Source organism: Dreissena polymorpha, chromosome 2 (assembly GCF_020536995.1).
Source record: "Dreissena polymorpha isolate Duluth1 chromosome 2, UMN_Dpol_1.0, whole genome shotgun sequence".
NCBI classification, from domain to species: domain Eukaryota; kingdom Metazoa; phylum Mollusca; class Bivalvia; order Myida; family Dreissenidae; genus Dreissena; species Dreissena polymorpha.
The window spans coordinates 66,858,733-66,877,704 of NC_068356.1; the positions used below are offsets into that span (position 1 = coordinate 66,858,733).

Genomic DNA, 18,972 nt, shown 5'->3' on the forward strand with positions numbered 1-18,972 from the left:
AAAGGCCGATGTTGACAAAACGGGCTCCCCGCTGCATTGTTGAGAATCGATATACGCTTATGGTGAAAACAGTTGACATTACATTCGATAAAACCCGAATCGCCCAACTTCAAGCATATAATTTTTGATTTGCTATCATTTCATCTCTTGTCTGGCACTATGGATAAACCGTTTTTCTCCACGCACTTTTTTAAAAAGCAGCCGAAATACACATATAATAAACAAGTTATACGGATACCGACCGCTTACCATTCAGACTAAGCAAATGTTTAACCTGTTAGATATATTGAAATCCGGTTTGCAATCAATGAATCCACTTGAATAATAATGTAATGCAAAAACTTGCTGCTTGCTTATTTTTCATATGACCGCCACGATCTGTGCCGTCCTGACCGGCAGTCTCTGTCCCGAAAGCGCTTTTCTTTTTGTGACGTATGCCGCAGCGTCTGCATGTGTTTGTGTTTTATTGTCATGTAAATAAACCAAAAAGTAATGGCGAGCCAGTTAAAATGGTCGTTTTTTAAGTCGACATCGTCAGTAATAACATCAGAAAAAATAGTACGCCCTCATATCGCCAGTATATTAAAGGATGTTATAAAATCGGTTCAGAGAAAGAAACATGACGGAAATAAGGGCACAGACAGGACTGTTTCTAACTGGAAAGAATGTTTCCAGTGGCTAAAAATTGAGCCAGTGTGTGCTAAACAGTGGCTAGCTAAATCAAGACGGAAAAAGAGATTAATGACTGATATAAGCCAAAGGCAAAACCCCCTATGAAAACTGTTAAATAAAACAAAAGTGATTGCTTTATTGTGTACAAGACTGCTTGTGATAGCGAGTTAACAGAATATGTACAATGTATTTTTAATTCTGATCCTTTGAACATGAAAACTCCTCTAAATTATCGGATTTTGATTTCTACTCATCAATTTAAAATTTCATGAGTGAAATACCCCTCGGCTGAAAAAATTATCTGGAGCTCTGTGTTCAAGGTCGAATACTAAAAATCAATGTATGGGTGCACCCCCCGCCCAAAAAAAACCATTCCATTATATGTATTCAATCCATTATGCTGACTAGATATAACTGCGGTTTCCATTTATCCCTCAATACTGTATTTGTATTGAAGCCGTCGATCAGTCACATACACTTAAACTGTCTTCCTTTCTTTGCATTTTTTGAACTTATATCAAATTTAATTGATGTAAAATAAGAACTACCTAACGTGTTACGATGAGAGGCATTGATTTTGCCTGATATTGTTTTACGCGAGTCGCAATATAAACTTTAAATGGCCCCCTTAAAAGCTTCGCATTAACGGCTTTCTAGTGGATGATAAGTATCCATTGTTACAACTATCGTTTAAAGTCATGCCTGCAAGACAATCGATTTCAGTAACATTCATGTTGGCGCTAAAGTAAAGCGTGTCTCAATTTTGCCAAACGATATCTTAAAGCCCCATAAACACTAAAAATCAACGTATTTTTCGTAAAATATTTCGTAAAATAAAGTTTATCCTAACAAATCAGTGTTCCTTATAGCAATAGCCAAAATTTCAACGCAAGAAAATGTATTGTAACATACATTAAACGAGATACAAAATGCTCGTTTTTAGTTTTTTAGTGACAATGTATTATATTTCCCGCGTCGATATCCGAACATTTACGAGCAAACGCGCGATTGGCTTAAGGCAGCGTCGGAAGCACGACGTAGCTCTCATGCGTCCGCTCGTAAATGTTCATATATCGTCGCGGATATTCACATGGAATATATTGTCACACAAAAAACACGAGCATTTTGCTTCTCGTTAAATGATTTTGAGTGTTTATGGCGCTTTCAGACAATATTAAACATATACTTAATATAATCCAATAAGTTGTAAACTGTCAAATTACACACACTAGTTATTGAAAACTATACCTGGAGCTTTCGTTCGTGTACTAGCAATTGTCTAAGAGTTTTAAGTCGCTTAAAGGACACGCTGATGTTGTGTTTAAGAAAGGCCCGCTTCAACTGTTCAGAGGTACCTTAAACATATGGAAGGACAACGTTGCCCTTAGACTTGGCTTGCCATGGTACTCTTTTGCTCTACTCAATATAATAATAACATATAAAAAGTAATATGCCTCATTATTAGTTCAGATGTAATTATATTTGCTTTGAAAACTTGATGATTCTTTTGAAAGGATATCTACGTCAGTGAAAATGTCTCTGTAACGAAAAAGTAAAAACATTGAGCCATAAAAGTAGAATACAGCGTAACGATTAAACAAAATGCACTGTTTACTAACTGTTTGTTAAGACGACGATGTATTGGGCACGCAATGTATTCAGATTAATGTATGCTCATTAACACAATTTTCAATAGTTATCGATAACACTTTGCACGGATTAAACAAACATCATAATGATTATCCCGTTCAAACTTACTTTCAAATTCTGCATTTGTTTGCATGCGTTTGATTATTAACCGCGTATTTTTATTGGATCGTGTTCAAATAACTGTAATCAAGCATTGAAATGCGCACAGGCATTTCTCCATGCACAATGCATTTTGAACACAGTGCACAGGTAGGATCGATGGGTAATAAATCTTCAAACAATTCATGTTTCAAGTTTGAACACCTTTGTCTTCTGTGACAAGATTGCTTAAAGTAACAAACTGAAGACTACCGCACTATTATTATTATGTTTAGAAAATGTTATTGCAGAAATGAGATCACTATCATTCACTATCATATATATATATATATATATATATATATATATTACGAAAAAGTAAATGTTGACAAAATAATTTAATAGTATGAACAAATGCATAACATACGTCGCTTTAATAAACACATTCAAAACTTAATACTTGTAAGTAAAACAAAAATTGCACATCTGAAGAACATTGACCAAAGTTAAAAGTTAAAAAGTGTCGGATTACCATTTTCATTATAGCACATTGGTGTCAAAAAAACGAGTATTGTTTTCTCATATATATCGATCGAGCCCTCGTGTGCACACGTTACGTTTTGTTGGAAGGTATTCACACATCAACATAATCATCCAAAACATCTGAGACACTCAAGTTGGTGCCGAACACCTTAGTTGGATTGACAAAAAAAGTGAGGTGCAACTCAGCTCATTTTTGATGAGCACATACAATTTAAAAATAAATACATGTAAATAAATATATCGATGCACATTGTTTGCAGAGCGACCTTAGTCCAGGTTTTCACTGACGTCACGCCGCCTTTGGGTTGATAAACGGTAACTGTTGATAAAACGTGTCGTTGAACGCTAACAAATTGCTCGGGTCTGTCGTTCTGTTGAGGTGCCATTCCTCAATACAGTCAAGACCCAGGGGCTGATAATCTAAGTAAAACTTGTTAACGAACAGGTGGCGCTTGGAGACTAATTCCTGGAGATCGCCAACTCCGAATATGCAGACGCCCCTGACGAACTTCCCTTTACACGGGTTGGCCCCTCCCCAGGCCGCGTATACTGCTAGCCATGGCTTATCATCGGGCTTTCCTGTAGGAGACAATCGTTGATAAATGTGGTTTTGGTGGTTGTTCAGGTGGTTATTTGTTGGTGATGAAAGCAGCGGTTGTGATTGAGGTTGTGGTTCTCGCGATGCGGTTGGTGATCGTCGAGGTAATGGTAGTTGTTATGGAAATGTTGGTAATGTTTTATGTTTATTAAATAATTAATTATGATCGTGTTCGAGGAAAATATTGTCCGGTGAAATTAGTTATCACCGAGGTTGTTGCTGTTGTTTTTGTGGTGGTGGGCTTGTCTTTGTTTTGTTGATGGAATCATTTGTGGTGATCGTGGTTGAGGTAGTTGTTGTCATGGTGAGGTTGGTTATCGTCGAGGTTATTGTGGTGGCATTATCAGTAAGGATGGCAGTGGTGGTAGTAGAGTTGGTGGTGCTACAGATACTGAAGCGTGATGTGATGTAGAAGGTGTAGGAGAAGTAGTAGTAGTAGTAGTATAGTGAATATAGTTGATGGTGGTGGTGTGATGTTCGTGTGGTTTTACTGGTTAACTATTCTAACATGATTAAATCACGTTTGCTTCAGATTATTAAAAAACAAACGCCTTTTTCAGAGTATAAAAATTATTTTTAACATAATCTAGGAATTGCAGAACTGCAATAAAAATGTGCGAAATTACGTTACCGTTATAAAATGACCCAGGGGTCCCTATCTGAGGATTATACTGCATTGTAGCCCAGTAATATTCATCCGGACTGTACACATCTCGGAACCAATCGAGAATTTCCCGGGCTGGTTTACTCTTTACCACAAACTCTACGAATTTGCGACTGAAAACTCCGTATGCACTTCCTTTCACTACCGTTATATTAAAGGGAGGATCTATTCGAAGATGATTGGATTTATATAAAGTGGGTTTCATATCTGTTTGCTCCTTTCTTTTATAAACATATCTAAATTTAAACCGGTTTTCCAACCGTCTGTTTCCTGTCAGCCCTTCTATATCATTTGCGCCGTTGTAAATTTTGAGTATTTCAATAAGTTCAGCGTTTGTCTTGATCGGAAACTGTTGACTAGGGAGATTAATGAAATATTTCCAGCTGTTTCCTCGTTCCACAAGATTTTCCATACAATTTATATCCGCTTGAAGCCTCGAAAATCCGGCGTACACAATGAACTCTTTCTTGGACACTACAAACACATTGTCTAGGCAGTCCGCTATTCCTTGCACGGCCTCATGAACTTCCGGTGCTGCATCGCCGTCCACGTGCAGGCAGAAGAAATTCCAAGGAGTATACAAGGCTCGCAAAAGGCGCTCAGCTTGTTCCACCTCTTTATACAGCAAAATGCTGAACGCAATTGGGAATTCCTGTTCTTCTTTATTCTGAATGAAGCCATGAAATCCACGGGTAAGTTTAAAAGTATCACAGTTCTTTGTTAAATTGATATAATCAGTGTCTGAAATTCCCTTATGTGAAAATGTTTCATTCTTCATCAGCTCATTGGCGCGATCAATTTCTAGTTTGTTCCCGTTTATAATTGCAGCACAATCGACGTCAAAAACGCGTCGTCTCTTTCTCGGGAAGAAATGCTCTAAACCGAATTTGCGTATTTTAAATTCTGAGATTCTTACCACAACTGAATCATTTCTGAGTTGTGTAAGTTCCGAGAAATCTTTGAGATTTCTGGCAAGGTTTTCATAGATAGCGGTTGAGTTTAAAGCCTGACCGGACATAAATACGAGCACGATGACGACGAAGCAAACGACAATAATTCGTTTACGACATTTTCTGCGGGGCATGTTCACATCAACGAGGTTCCTGGAAATAGAAAAAAAACAGCTTTCACACACGTGTACCATACATTAAAACAATAATCAATCATGCGTTCAGCCCTTTAAAGTATAATTAACAGAGTGGAGTTACACCGCCTACAAAATGTATGTATAATTTTCAAGTTTTTCCCCTTTTCCATAGAAGATTGCTTTCAGGGAAGCACTCAGATGAGCAATATCACTAAGGCCAGGAAAATCCCTATTGGCGTCTTTTTATCTACGCACTGATTTAACATGCAAACATTAATAGCATGCGTACACACTCAGTCGGAAGCATGTGAACATACGCGGGAAGGTTCTGTTAATAAGTGCTTGAATACAAGTGTATTATCTCACGTAACTCTGTTCACATCGACTATTAAATACCGATAGTGGTACGGCTTACACATCAGAATTACAAACATGGGTCTATCCACACACTCATGTGGTTTCTGCTTAAAACAATTACGAAGAACAGATATCGTATCTCACGTATTTCCAAATGGTCGAAAATGATAGCTATAATATAATTTAGTTATTACAATGATGTTCTACAGATATTCACGCCGGTGAAATGCGAAGAACGTCGGGGGTAGGCGAACGATGGCGGTACAGGGCTAATTTTTTCGGCATAGCTGTTTAACGTCACTTTTGACCTTACCTGACCTTTCAGCGGCTAACCACGAATGAATGCACTTCATTATTCCATTGGCTGATTTTAGCATACCACCAAACATTGGAAACATGAACGCGTCTTTTTAACACTGTTATACTGCGTGTTCAGCATGAAACAATTTTATCTCTAATGAAAAGGCTTGTGGATAGAATAGTTTTACACTCAACTCTTGACATCAACACAGTTTGTGCGTGCACCTTTTATTTTTAGAGGATTGCCAGCGCCAGAGCGTTTGTACTTAAAGGCTATGTTCTCATATTTAGTAATTTCTTGCATATGTCTGTCTGTATACTAGTATATTTAAGTTTAAAAAAATATCTTTTTTCCCTATCCTGATATTCGTTTTTGGCCAAATCATTTTTAATTGTTTTCGAAATTGAACATTTAACATGTAAAAGTATTAAGTTTTAAACAAGCCGTCATTCTAGAAGTGGAAGCATGGCCTCACTTTAATACATTGCATTCCAACCGGCAAGGTATCAGGGTCAGTTTGCGGCCAGGAAAATAATCGTTATATAATATATAGACGCTATCGCGTGAACTAGGTGAACTGGAATTTTCTTTAGACCAGAAATATGTTAAATGAAGATATTCAGCGATATAAGTATGGTATGTTAATAATAGATTCTTAATGCATTTTCAACAATGCCATGGTAAATATTATTTTTGATTAATTTAACAAAAATATTCCATCATATTGACTAATGTATTAAGCATTATGAGTGCGATGATCCTCGATACGGTTCATACTCGAATTAAATAGCAATGCCCGACAAACGACTAAAACAGGTTTGTTCGAAGAACGCGCGTATAAATGTTTAAAATATGTACGGATACTTCGCGTGTGGCCGGTTGACTCATATGTTTGAATTTCACTTCCATTCATCTTTTGGTTTTCTGTTTTGTATACATGTATATAGGTTTATGATCAGCAATATGTAATAATGTAAAATAATCCGCGAAAACTCCGCGTAACATCCCGTACTGCGTGTGATGCAGCTAAGAACTGCACAGAAAAAGACATTCGCTATCTTTGATCTCATTCATTGAACTCTACTTTTCACCAACTCCAACCACAATCAACGCAGTATATCTTTTTAAAAAGATATTTCTTGTTTTCAATAATTCCATGACAAGTACTAGTTTTGATTATTTAGAATTATTCCACCATAGCGACCAATTTATTAAGCATGAGCGCGATGATTCACGATACTATAAACAATCGAATCAAATAACTACCGGTATGTCCGAAAAAGAAAAAAAACATATCTGTTCGAAGAGCGCGCTTATTAATATTTCACATATGTACGGTTGATGCGTGTGTGGCCATTGACTCATATATTTTCAATTAATTTCCGTTCTTCTGTGTATTTCTGTTCTATATCTATAGATATATGGTTAATAATATTTTATAATGATAAATAAACCACGAAATCTTGCGCAACGTAATTGATTTGCATGTGATTCTGCTAAGAACTGTTCAGAAAAAGGCATTTGCTGTCTCATTGATATACATGTTACTCTTTATCTCTTTATCTTTCATCAACCACAACCACAATCAACGCCGTATATCTTTTTTTAAAGATATTTTTTGTTTACAGAAACGTCATTGTTGGTAACATCATCGTTAACCCATTTATGCCTAGCGTCTAGTAAAAAGGCCTCGGCAAATTGTGTAAGAAATATTCTAAATATAGAAATAAAAATACTAGACATCCCTAATTTTGGAAAAAAATTGATCCAATTTTGAAGGATGGGAGAGTCCACTCTGCATAAATGGGTTAATAGACGATTAGGATCCACGAATATAATTATCGTTTAAAGTCATGTCTGCAAGACGATAATTTTCCGATGATCGATGTTAATTGTTTGTTTAACGCTGACGAAAAATATATGTTCGAAAGTTTTACTGATAATCGATGTTTATTGTTGTTTCACGCAGAAGAGATGTTTTGCAACTCGTGAGGTTCATATATCAGTACTCGAGTTGACTTGTAAGATAGACGAGGTCATGACATATCATGCATGAGTATATGCCAACGTTTATTAATACATTTCATTATCTGATCGCAAATCAAAACCTTGGTTAGACAGCTAAACATTAATTGTTTCAACACTTTTTCATTTATATTATAGTGTTTTACGATTGAAAGACAATATATCGTAAACTGTTGGGCTCGATGAGCTTATATTCCAAAGTCTTACAGTTTAATTCGATCCAGATGATGCAATTTCGCAGCGTTTTTAGGCGTCAAAATCAATTTAAGGGGGAATCCTCATGCGTCCTTGTTGGCGTTGACCAATAATTATGGCTTAGTGCTGTCCAACTAAAAAACTGTTCTATCGACAATAACTTCAATCTTATAGAAGCGAGAAAGTTATGCGACTTGTTCTCTGCACTTGTTTGTCATCATTAATTGTACTTACATTGTATATTAAACAAAAAAGTGCATAAGATTTGCAACCAGTCGCAGTTTTTTTCTTTCTTTCTTATACATTTTTTAGCGAAAAAAAACACAATAAAAATACATACATATTTGTATAAATCATGTATGCACCCTACGTCGTCAGATGAAAATGATGGCGGTTATGATGATGTTGATGATGAAAATAATGAGGAGGATCATTAAAGGTACTGACGGTAGTGATTGTGACCAAATACTTGTAGGTGTTCATTGCCAAAGTTGCATTGCAACCAAAGTGCGGTAAAATACATTACAGAATTATACTTCAGCAGTTTGACAGAAACCGTGTCGTAATAAAAACTAGTTCAACATTGCTTTCACGGCATCTACCAAGTTCAGTAATTTCTTGTGCACATACCCGTTATAAATATTTTGATACACAGTCTTGCTTGCATTTGAGAAAGATGTTTTGTAAAATGCGTCTTTAAATATGCTAACATACACTTGTATTTCACTTATCATGCAACAACTTCAATGTTTCCTCATTTCACTTACACGTTTACAGATTTAAAACTTCTTCAGTTGTGCATGATCCTTTTTAAATGTTCGACTAGTATATACTATTACGCGAATCTTAACTTATCATGAATTGCAATCTAAGAAATTAATATGATCACAGTTTTTTGTATAATTCTAATGTTTTTAAGGTCATGATTATTGAAAAATAGATGGCTGCAAGTTTAGACTTTTTATTAAACAGTTGTATGCTAAGAAATTAGACAAAACGTTAGTTTGTGTCATTGATTTGGTTGCATATTTAAGTTTGACAGCGTATAGAAGAAATAGTGTCAGCAATCGAATCCACAGTTGCAGCTATAATCGATATCTTAATAATTCTTTTAGTGTTCTTCGTATACTAGTTCTTATTTTCGCTTGTTTGTTGAATTTGTGCAAAACCAGCGTCGGATACGCCTGCGAGCCAACGCCATTCTGTTCAGAGGTGGTCGCGCGATCTGATTAAAGATTATCAGATATAGCCTAGAAAATCGGCCCGTTGCCGATACGATCATATTGGCTTGTCAAATACAAATAACGACCCGCTCGTGACGTCATTAGTAACCATTTTATAGTAACTATATGTAATATATGAATAATACATTTAATTTGAATATCTATGCAAACGCAATCACAATCAAATGAAGCAGACGTAGAACAAATCACAATGACATATCATTAAAACAGCTGCAAAACTACTACTACTAATTCTGCTGATTTTGACGGATCACATAAATGAATAATTAAGTGTCCCATTGCCCCATGTTGAAGATGAAAATTATAACTTCAAATCTTCAATAATGCTAAAACGTACCTGTACATTCTATGATAAAAATCAACACTTTTCGGCATATTTTATATCATTTTGTTGGAAAATCACACGCGCGCGTTATAATAAATTACAAGCTGGGTTTTTTTAAGACCCTTTTTTCAATAAAATACAAAAATTGACTGTTATTTTACAGATGTTTAAAATTACTAATAAACGTTTGAACTTCTGTTTTGTTTCAAACAATTACAATGCACGTTCTGTTAAACACTTCACAGATATTATCTTTCTCAATAACGCATTGTTTGGGCAATCGGTCACTTGCCTTAAATAAAGGACCAACTAATTGTTTTTAATGAAAATTCAATACTGCTCCAGCAGCTGGAGTTTCACTTCTTTATATTGATATTAACGTTATTTATAATTGATATTGGACTCGAATCTGTTAGTTCATCCATAATACACAATTATTAAACAGCGTACATTCATCAGCATAATTCGCTAAACGTAATATGAAGCGATGTATCTTTTTGGAATTTTCAAATTATTTTGAATTAATATGAAATTAATTATACTTATACTAAGTATATTGAAAAAATAATCCAAGGGTCATTATTTCAGTTTAACGGTAAGCGATATTTAAATTTCCGAATAAAAGACGGGATAGCTTATGTCCGCCCCTATGAAATTGACGGGAGGGTTTTTATCCGGATGCCTTATATCCCTATTATATGCATGTAAAGTGATACTGTCGAAAGAAAAGCGTGTTGCACGAAAATCGACTTAAAATACTCCAAACTAAATTTTAGGGTCGGCAAGAAAAAAAACACGTAGGGTCGGGTTACCGGAAACAATTTTTTGCTTTAAAACTGTAACTTTAAAACAGAAAATGTCATAATTTGGTAGGGAAATCAAACAACTTATACCAACCTACAGCGCACATCTGATATTGAAAAAATACTTTTGCATATTTTTGGAACGTAATAAATTTTCCTTCACAACAATATTATTTTAATTCAAGTCAGTAGAAAATATTGCTTTTATAATTTACTTTTATCTTTTCTGAATTTTACGCAAAACATAATTAGGCATTAGAAATCATAAAACATAACCAACTTTGGACGCTAACAAGAGTTCTAATTTGATATTGTAAAACATTATTGTTGCATGTTTTACAAACCTTAGAGGGCCTCTCTACTAGGACACCATTATAATTAATATGGAAAAAATAATATCGCTTTTATAATCACTTAAACATAGGTTTTCCTTAAATGTCGGTATCTCTGTTTTTTGTATTATATATTGTGAAATGCGCATTTTTCAGCTGATTCGTTTGATATAATTATCATGACGCTATGTTAAAAAATTAAAATTTTATTAAGAAAACATGTACATCACATGCGCAATTTTCTGGATGGACGGACTTTTTGACGTTACGTCATAGCATATTTTGATAATAACATGAATATAATATTGACACATCATTTAAATGTTATTTACCTATACAATTACAACTATTAATGTAACACTCGATCAATATCAAATTTCGTATTTTGCATGATTATTTTTTGAATACACGTTTTAAAACAACAAATAAAATAAGTTGTAAATAAAATTAGTTTAACACAAAACAAACACATACCATATCACCAGGTTAATTTCAAAACTGTGTTGACTGCCATTACTACGAAAGTACAAGTTTTTAAATAAAATAACGAAATAAATCCTGAACTTCTTCCATTTAGCTTTTGTTTTGACATTTTTATTATCTTATATTTATTCAAACCAAGTTATACATGAAAAGCACAATCGTCTTTAAATACTACTTGTATGTATACGCTGCCCTGTATCTTTTAGAGCAACAGTATTTAAACGTATTTTATTAAAATAATAGACTTGCAAAACCAGCATAGTTGTTGATAACCTGTCATCAGGCTAACGGAGTTCACATTTTGCAAATGCATTTTGTGTTTTGACCTTTTTGGTCAGTCATCCTGGTTATTCACAATATCATGAGGCGTTTATGACACAAAGGTTGCATTATATCAAACCATTCAGAACAGTAGTATTATGTTATAACGTATTGGGTTGTTGGTTACATGGTTAACACGTACTACAGTATTTTAAAATGGTATCAACGCCATTGATAAGAAATGAAGCATTAGGAAGACTAGCAAGCACTGATATACAAAGTATGAAAATGAAGTGTCTTGAAACATTACACGTGTTTATATTTGCGTACACAACCGGATTTATAAGCGGGATATTGTGAGTAAAACGCCGAAATATATTGCTGACATAATTATTTTGTTTACCAAATATCTCCGCTCAATATTTACGCCATTGCTTTCGGATTGGCTAAATGCGTCCAATTGTGTCGTATCATATGATCAATTGTTCAAGTTATCTTCTTTGTGAGGGAAAACTATTTTTTTCCTGTTTACGTGTTATTTGGTGTTTTATCTCAACATAATCTTCCGGTCTTTACATCCATGTCAGTTGGATTTGAATGAATTTTCTTCCTGTCCAATTGTGTCGTATCATATGATCAAGTGTTCAAGTTTTCTTCTTTGTCAAGGAAAACTATTTTTCCTGTTCACGTGTTATTTGGTGTTTTATCTCAACATAATATTCCGGTCTTTTCATCCATGTCAGTTGAATTTGAATGAATTTTCTTCCTGTCTTTTTTAGTTTCGGGTTTGAAATATAAAATTTGAAAACCAATCAAGCACACGCGAGTAAGTTGTACTTCAGGAAGTAGTGTGATTTTGCTTTAAATGTATAATATTGCCTCATAAGCTCACCTGAAAATACGTCATGCTGTTATAAGTCAGTCGTAATTGTATGTAGTGAGTTCTACCATTGAACTCGGTTAAAACCACAGCGGTGTTTTAAAACAGTATTTCAATATATAATTTTTATTTTTGCAGATGAAATAAGCCAGGAAATGCAATGTTCAAATTATACATTATACATATGTTTTTTATACATAATTACTATTTTACCGTCTTTGTTCAACTTTAATATAAATTGTAGTTGATTCAAACGGAAAACTTCACCCAATCAACGGAACTGTACGTTATCCAACTCGGCTTTCGGCTTATCACGTCCCAACGTCCCGATGTTTGTGAGTCTAGAAATTTAGTTAGGTAGGAGCGATGTGACACACTCTGGGTTTTCCGGACATTTCCGGGTTTTATACCTCCCCTTTGGTATTAATAATGCATTTTAAAATATAAGACGAACGTTCAACATTTAGGTACGGAATGAACGAGCAAACCAGTCTGTACACTGCCTATTAAAGGGGCCTTTTCACAGATTTTGGCATTTTTTAACTTATTCATTAAATGCTTTATATCGATAAATGTAAACATTGGATCGTAAAAGCTCCAGTAAAAAATCAAGAATAAAATTAAAAAAAGGAAAAGAACTTTGCTCGGACCAGGTTTCGAACCAGTGACCCCTGGAGTCCTGCCAGAGTCCTGAAGTAAAAACGCTTTAGCCTACTGAGCTATTCCGCCGAGTACACATGCTGAACGTATTTTATACCTTATATAAGCAATCTTCGTAGTTTCACAAAATTTAACGACAAAAACAGAACTCTCCAAATTATTCAATCGTTTCGCGTTGCAACGCTTTATAATTTTTAGGTTTTAAAATCGTCAAAAGATGCATATAATGGCTCTATTAGACCATGGTAAATGTTCAGTATTACTGTTTCCTCACAAATATCATAACTAAAACGAAAATTTGCGAATCTGAAACAACTTTTTTCAATTTTGTCAATTTACCAAAGCGTGAAAAGATCCCTTTAAACAGACGGGCCGAATGTTGAAAATGCGGCATGCTAGCCTCCTGGTATCTTATCATGCTTATAGAATAAGCGAGACCACTGTGCAGGAGAGTGCCCATATTTTAGCTTGATTGCTCCGCAAATAGCACTGACAATGTTATCGGGTGCCAACATCCGGTTTTGTAAAACTTTATAACGGCTTTAATACAATTTATTTATTTTTTGTATTTTTCAACTCGACTGGTTGTCCACGGACAACTTAATTGAAAAAAACCAGTTGCCCGGACAAGCAAATGTACGACTCGGGCAACTCGGACATTTGATTTCGCCACCCCTGAATAAGTAAAAATATCACCATATGCCTACATTCAATTTTACGCAGTATGCGAATTTTAACACATTACGACCGCGAAAAGAAGATTTTACTTTACTATAATTCATTTTATTTTCGAAAGAAAATGATCAAAATCCAATATGGAGGCGATTGCTCCTGACAAAATGCTGTCGATGTCAACATACATGTACACCATCGACGACCTAGTTCTGGCTACCATAACTTTAAATGTCGCTTTTTATGATTTTTGACTGGCGCGACTTTGTACAGGTCTGTCAATACTAAATAAACTGTACGCTGAAGTTTCTTTAGCTATCGAAGACCTTGACAATTTTGACAAGTAAACAGACAATTGCAGTGACTGACACTTTATTTCACAAAATATACAGGGCAATACGTTTTACGACTTCGGACGACGAATTTAAGGACGCGCACAACGTGTTTTTTATATAATGTTATGGGTATACCGTGTGTGATCCGATGCATCAATGGCGCCCATGTTAAAATCATTTCCCCGAGAACAGGGAACGACAAAAGTACAAACAAAAATCAAAACACGTAAGAACTAGTATCTTAACTTTAATTATCCTTTAAAATCCATCTAATAATCCATTTAACTCAATAATTGACGATTTTGCATCTAGGGTCTTTAATAATTATTTTAGGCCTAGCATAGTTAAATAAAGACCCTTATGCCATTCTATATCTATTCAAATTAGTTTATGAACGCGATAAACTTTCTTCTTCGTCACACGCTACGTCATGTACTCTACATTACTGCTGTTCAAATGAACCGGAGCGGTTTATCTAATAATAGCCGTTGGTAAACTCGGTTGCATTTGCAGATTTCTGCATACAAACATAATTATGTTTAAACTTGCACAATGTTTTATTTATCTATGGTAAATGTCCTTATTGTACGAGAAAATAATTTAATATATAAATACACAAAGAATGGAAAACATTCCAGTACACAACAGATAATTGAGTAGAAAATACCCGTGTACAAAATGGGACGTTCCCAATTCCAGTTTGGTGCAATTTTTACCATCTTATACTTTACACAGCTCTATGCCTAACGTGAATTAAATAGGAAAGCAAACATAGCAGATTATTCATGAACTGTGCGATATGTGTATTGCTTGTTGTACATTCTTAATATTTAAGTTAAATGTCAAAAGTATATGCTTTGGTTATAAACAATGCACATTACACGAAATAAGGAAAATGTGATCAATTGACAATTCAGATATGTCGACATACAGTACATGTAGAAAACATGTGAAATAAGTCTCGTTTATAATAAATCGTCAAAAAAATGGGAAAATTACGCACTAAGTATGTCATTTTATGACGCCATCAATCAGCTGATTCATTATACGGATGGCGAAAAATTATGTCATATGACTAGATTTAAAGGTTGAAGGTCGTATAATTTTGAAGCTTAAGTTTTGTCGACTTTGTTTCTTATGAAAAATCATTCAGTGGTAAAGTAAATATAAATAAAAAAATAACAAAACAAAAATCGTGTAATTTTATATTTTATTTCAACATTTCTTTTGGTGAATATGTCATAAATATATTTTTCTGCAAAATATGCACATTTTCTTCTAATGGGTGACCTTAAAATTCGATCAATGAACCAAACAATATCGACCTAATTTTAGCGCATATCGCATGACGTCATTTAAAAAGTAGTCCGTGCACGCGACAGGTATATTCCACAGTGTTGAATACAAGCAAGTATATTCCACAACGTGTTATACCGTCAATGTCGCGGTGAAAATAGGATACAACCATGTTCACGTGACATTTTTCGCGAAACATGTATATGGCATAATACGCAAGTTGTTAACGCGATAATTATTGCGAAACGTAAACGCCTATCGGAAGGCAGTTCTATGCCACCATATCATGTCAAGCGTTTTATTCAGTTTCCTTTGTACATGGCGCACGCAATTAATGTCAATGCTGACAGGACTTGACAGCGAAACACAATGATGTTGTATTTGCTTTGAATGACTTATCACTTCAGCGTGCATTTCACATAAGGCGTAAAACAAATAGTTGTTCGTTTTACGGTTGAACTAACACCCAACCTCATCTTGTGTGCATATCATTTATTTATGTATTCCATATTTAGATATCTTTTATTTCTACGATCGATCAGCATAAATTCTAATTGCAAAATAAACTCAAAATTATTAATAAACATATGTAGAGCGGATTTGGATGATTTTGAATGAATTGTGTCCCTTAAAATCTAAAGAAAGTGTAAAATAATATGAAGATAGTAAAATGGAAAATGGAAAACAAAACAGCTATAGGCCTGCGTACCTAATTTTTTGAAGATGTAAATAAAAGAAACAACTAGTTTGTTTTGCCTAAGTTTAGCTCGAGACAGATGTTAAGGAAAGAAGACCATTAACACTTCTGTCTTGTTTGTAAATTGCTTGAAAACTTTCATGACACGTTAAACACATATTGTTACATAACTGAGACTTTTATATATATATATGTACCAATATATGATTTGAAAATCACAAATTGTGATTGTTTTAAAACCCAAGTTATTAAGTGGTTATGTGTTAATCCGCAATTATGCAATGACAAACCTCTGTGATCCATCGATACCCGAGGTGTTTTGTTGATTAAATGTTCAATAATATGTATTTAAAATATTAACAAAATATATAAGTAAGATAAACACACGGGTATCGTCTTTTTTTAACCCTACTAGCAATATTGTAAATAAACAACAAATGTCCCGAATACTATGCAAAACACAAAAAACTCGATCGCAATTTTTTTCTTTAAAATCTTTAATAAATATATTCACTGTGACATATCTATATCGCAAAATAACATTCACTAACATTCAATGCGTCCTTTAGAACGCTGTTTAATTTTCATTGCACGTTTATTCTTTCGAACGGATTGTATTAACGAATACTCCAATTGAACAATTATTCTAGGTTTTAACGAGAGTTTAACTTTAAAATTATTGTTCTGTCGAAATCGCCTTTTCACAAAAATGGTTTCAATATTCTTAAAGCAACTATAATAAATACGATGCTCAAGCAGTATTAAAATGATGCACATTGAAAGATGAAATTATTCATAAAAAATGATACACATGTTTTCACTTAAATTGTATGTATTCGCAATTTTTTAGTGACAAAGGTTCACTTTGTTACGAAAGTAATTGTAATTTGTCAATGAATATGTTATATGATATTTATTGTTAACCTATGGATTTTGCGTTTATATTTTATTTATATTAGTGTATGTGTTGTAGACAAATAGTGTTAAAGTCCGAAATAACATACAAACGGTAGTGAGCACGTAATCAATGAAAGAACACTCGCTATGCGACAAAAATATACTGATTTGAGTTTCCAAGTTTCCTAACCGCCATTTACAATACTCAAACCGATTTCTGAACAGGGGCCAAACAACTTAACAACACGAGGACGAGAACAACAATACCACGACAGCAAGACCAACACATCCTACTGTATTTACCATTAATACCTCCATTACCACATACGCTATATTCCAATTGCTGCTACTGCGACTAATGACCGTTCTTAAAAAATGACTTGAATGACAAACCGCCGAATTCATTGAATTGACTACCGGTAAAAATGATCATTATTTAAAGTAGAAGAACAACTAACAATTATTATAAAACATGCACTCCAAAAATGACAAACTGCCGAGTTTATTGAAATAACTTACTGTAAAAATGATTATTATCTTAGAGTAGAAGAACATCTAACGATTGTTACAAAACATGCACTCCAACATATCACGTATTCCACTTGCATTACAAGCTATTGTATCTGTCCTCGACCGTGCACTTAAATATACGTTCTCCGTTCTGGGACACAACATGACATAGTTTTGCTTCGGAACATCTCTAAAACTTCCTTCCTCAAACTTAGTCACTGCACGCATGTATATAGATTATTTATATTATATTAATTTGAACTATCGCTGTCCACGTATACACGTATCTATCTTAACATGGTTTCCCAATCCTATACGTGTCACTGTTTTCTCTTTACTTACTAATTTTTCTCCTCTTATCGCACTGGTCTCAGTTTTATTCGATATATTCGTTATCCAATAATGTTCGCTTGAAAAAATGCAACTTAATATAACATCTATGGAGAAGACGTCTATGAGACGAAGTCTTCCGTTCTTATCCCGATCAAACTTGTTTGTATACAACTGGTGTATGTTTCATATACATGTATATGGACCGTGCTCTGTGAAAGGGGTTTAATGCATGTGCGTAAAGTGTCGTACCAGATTGGCCTGTGCTTGAAACAGAAAATATCATAAAAGCGGCAAGTGTCGTCCCTGATAAGCCTGTGCGGACTGCAACGGCTATTCTGGGATGGCAGTTTACGCACATACATTATACCCCCTTCTTACAGAGCATGGTACATATGGGAGTGCATTCTTGTTTGAAATAAATACGACGTTTAAACTAAAATGATATGAAACCATATGACTTGCCATCGGTATAACTTAAATGTATACATGCGTACAAAGAGGCTCTTTCATACCGGGAGTGCGTTATTGTTATTTTCCCTAGATTGAGTATTGTTAAAAAAAAACAGGATGTGGCTTTCAAGAGAACAAAGATATCCGGCGCTTTTTTAATTGGTGTCAATGCGAAATGTTACATACCAATTATTGTTTCACTGCTTCACTGTACAGAATTGATCACACATTACAATAAACTACTCAGTCATGTCATTATTTGCTTTGGAGAATACTATATGACACCGAATTGACATTATTCTGTTCTGAGTTTATGCTATATTTGTATATATAATGAATGTCCAGAAACGATGATACTCTAAAACATTTATTTGCATAGCGGATATTCTTTCAGAAATTTCTCGTTGGCCTCCATTATCTGCATGTTTCAAGGAAATTAATTTGTAGCTGTTTTTGTATAAGAACGGAGAGTTGTCAATAACGGAAACTGGTGTGTCCACACCTTTGTTGAAAATCTCCTTTCGAATTCAGCTCAGTATTTAGCGAGCATTTCAGCAATCAAAATTCCCGTTTGATATTTACCTAGATTTTCGGTAAAAAGAGACTTCCTTTAAACGGAAAATA

The 18,972-nt window shown here is 34.4% G+C and overlaps 2 protein-coding genes across 10 annotated transcripts in view; one reads left to right on the forward strand and one right to left on the reverse strand.

The window, feature by feature from the left end:
• The window catches only part of LOC127867423 (beta-1,3-galactosyl-O-glycosyl-glycoprotein beta-1,6-N-acetylglucosaminyltransferase-like), a 163,056-nt gene that overhangs the window by 135,174 nt on the left and 8,910 nt on the right, over window positions 1–18,972 (reverse strand). For 4 of the 5 annotated variants that reach the window (XM_052408561.1, XM_052408564.1, XM_052408559.1 and 1 more), the window contains exons 2-3: window positions 4,173–5,308; window positions 3,003–3,522 (exon numbers count right to left, since the gene is read on the reverse strand). In XM_052408561.1, coding sequence (XP_052264521.1) covers window positions 3,233–3,522; window positions 4,173–5,308 — 1,426 coding nt within the window. In that variant the 3' untranslated portion in view covers window positions 3,003–3,232. Of the gene's footprint in view, window positions 1–3,002; window positions 3,523–4,172; window positions 5,309–18,972 lie in introns of those variants that run through there. The other variant, XM_052408560.1, reaches the window with a different exon arrangement.
• Window positions 1–18,972, forward strand: part of LOC127867421 (telomere length regulation protein TEL2 homolog) — a 154,614-nt gene that overhangs the window by 78,404 nt on the left and 57,238 nt on the right. The gene's annotated exons all lie outside the window — the stretch shown is intronic.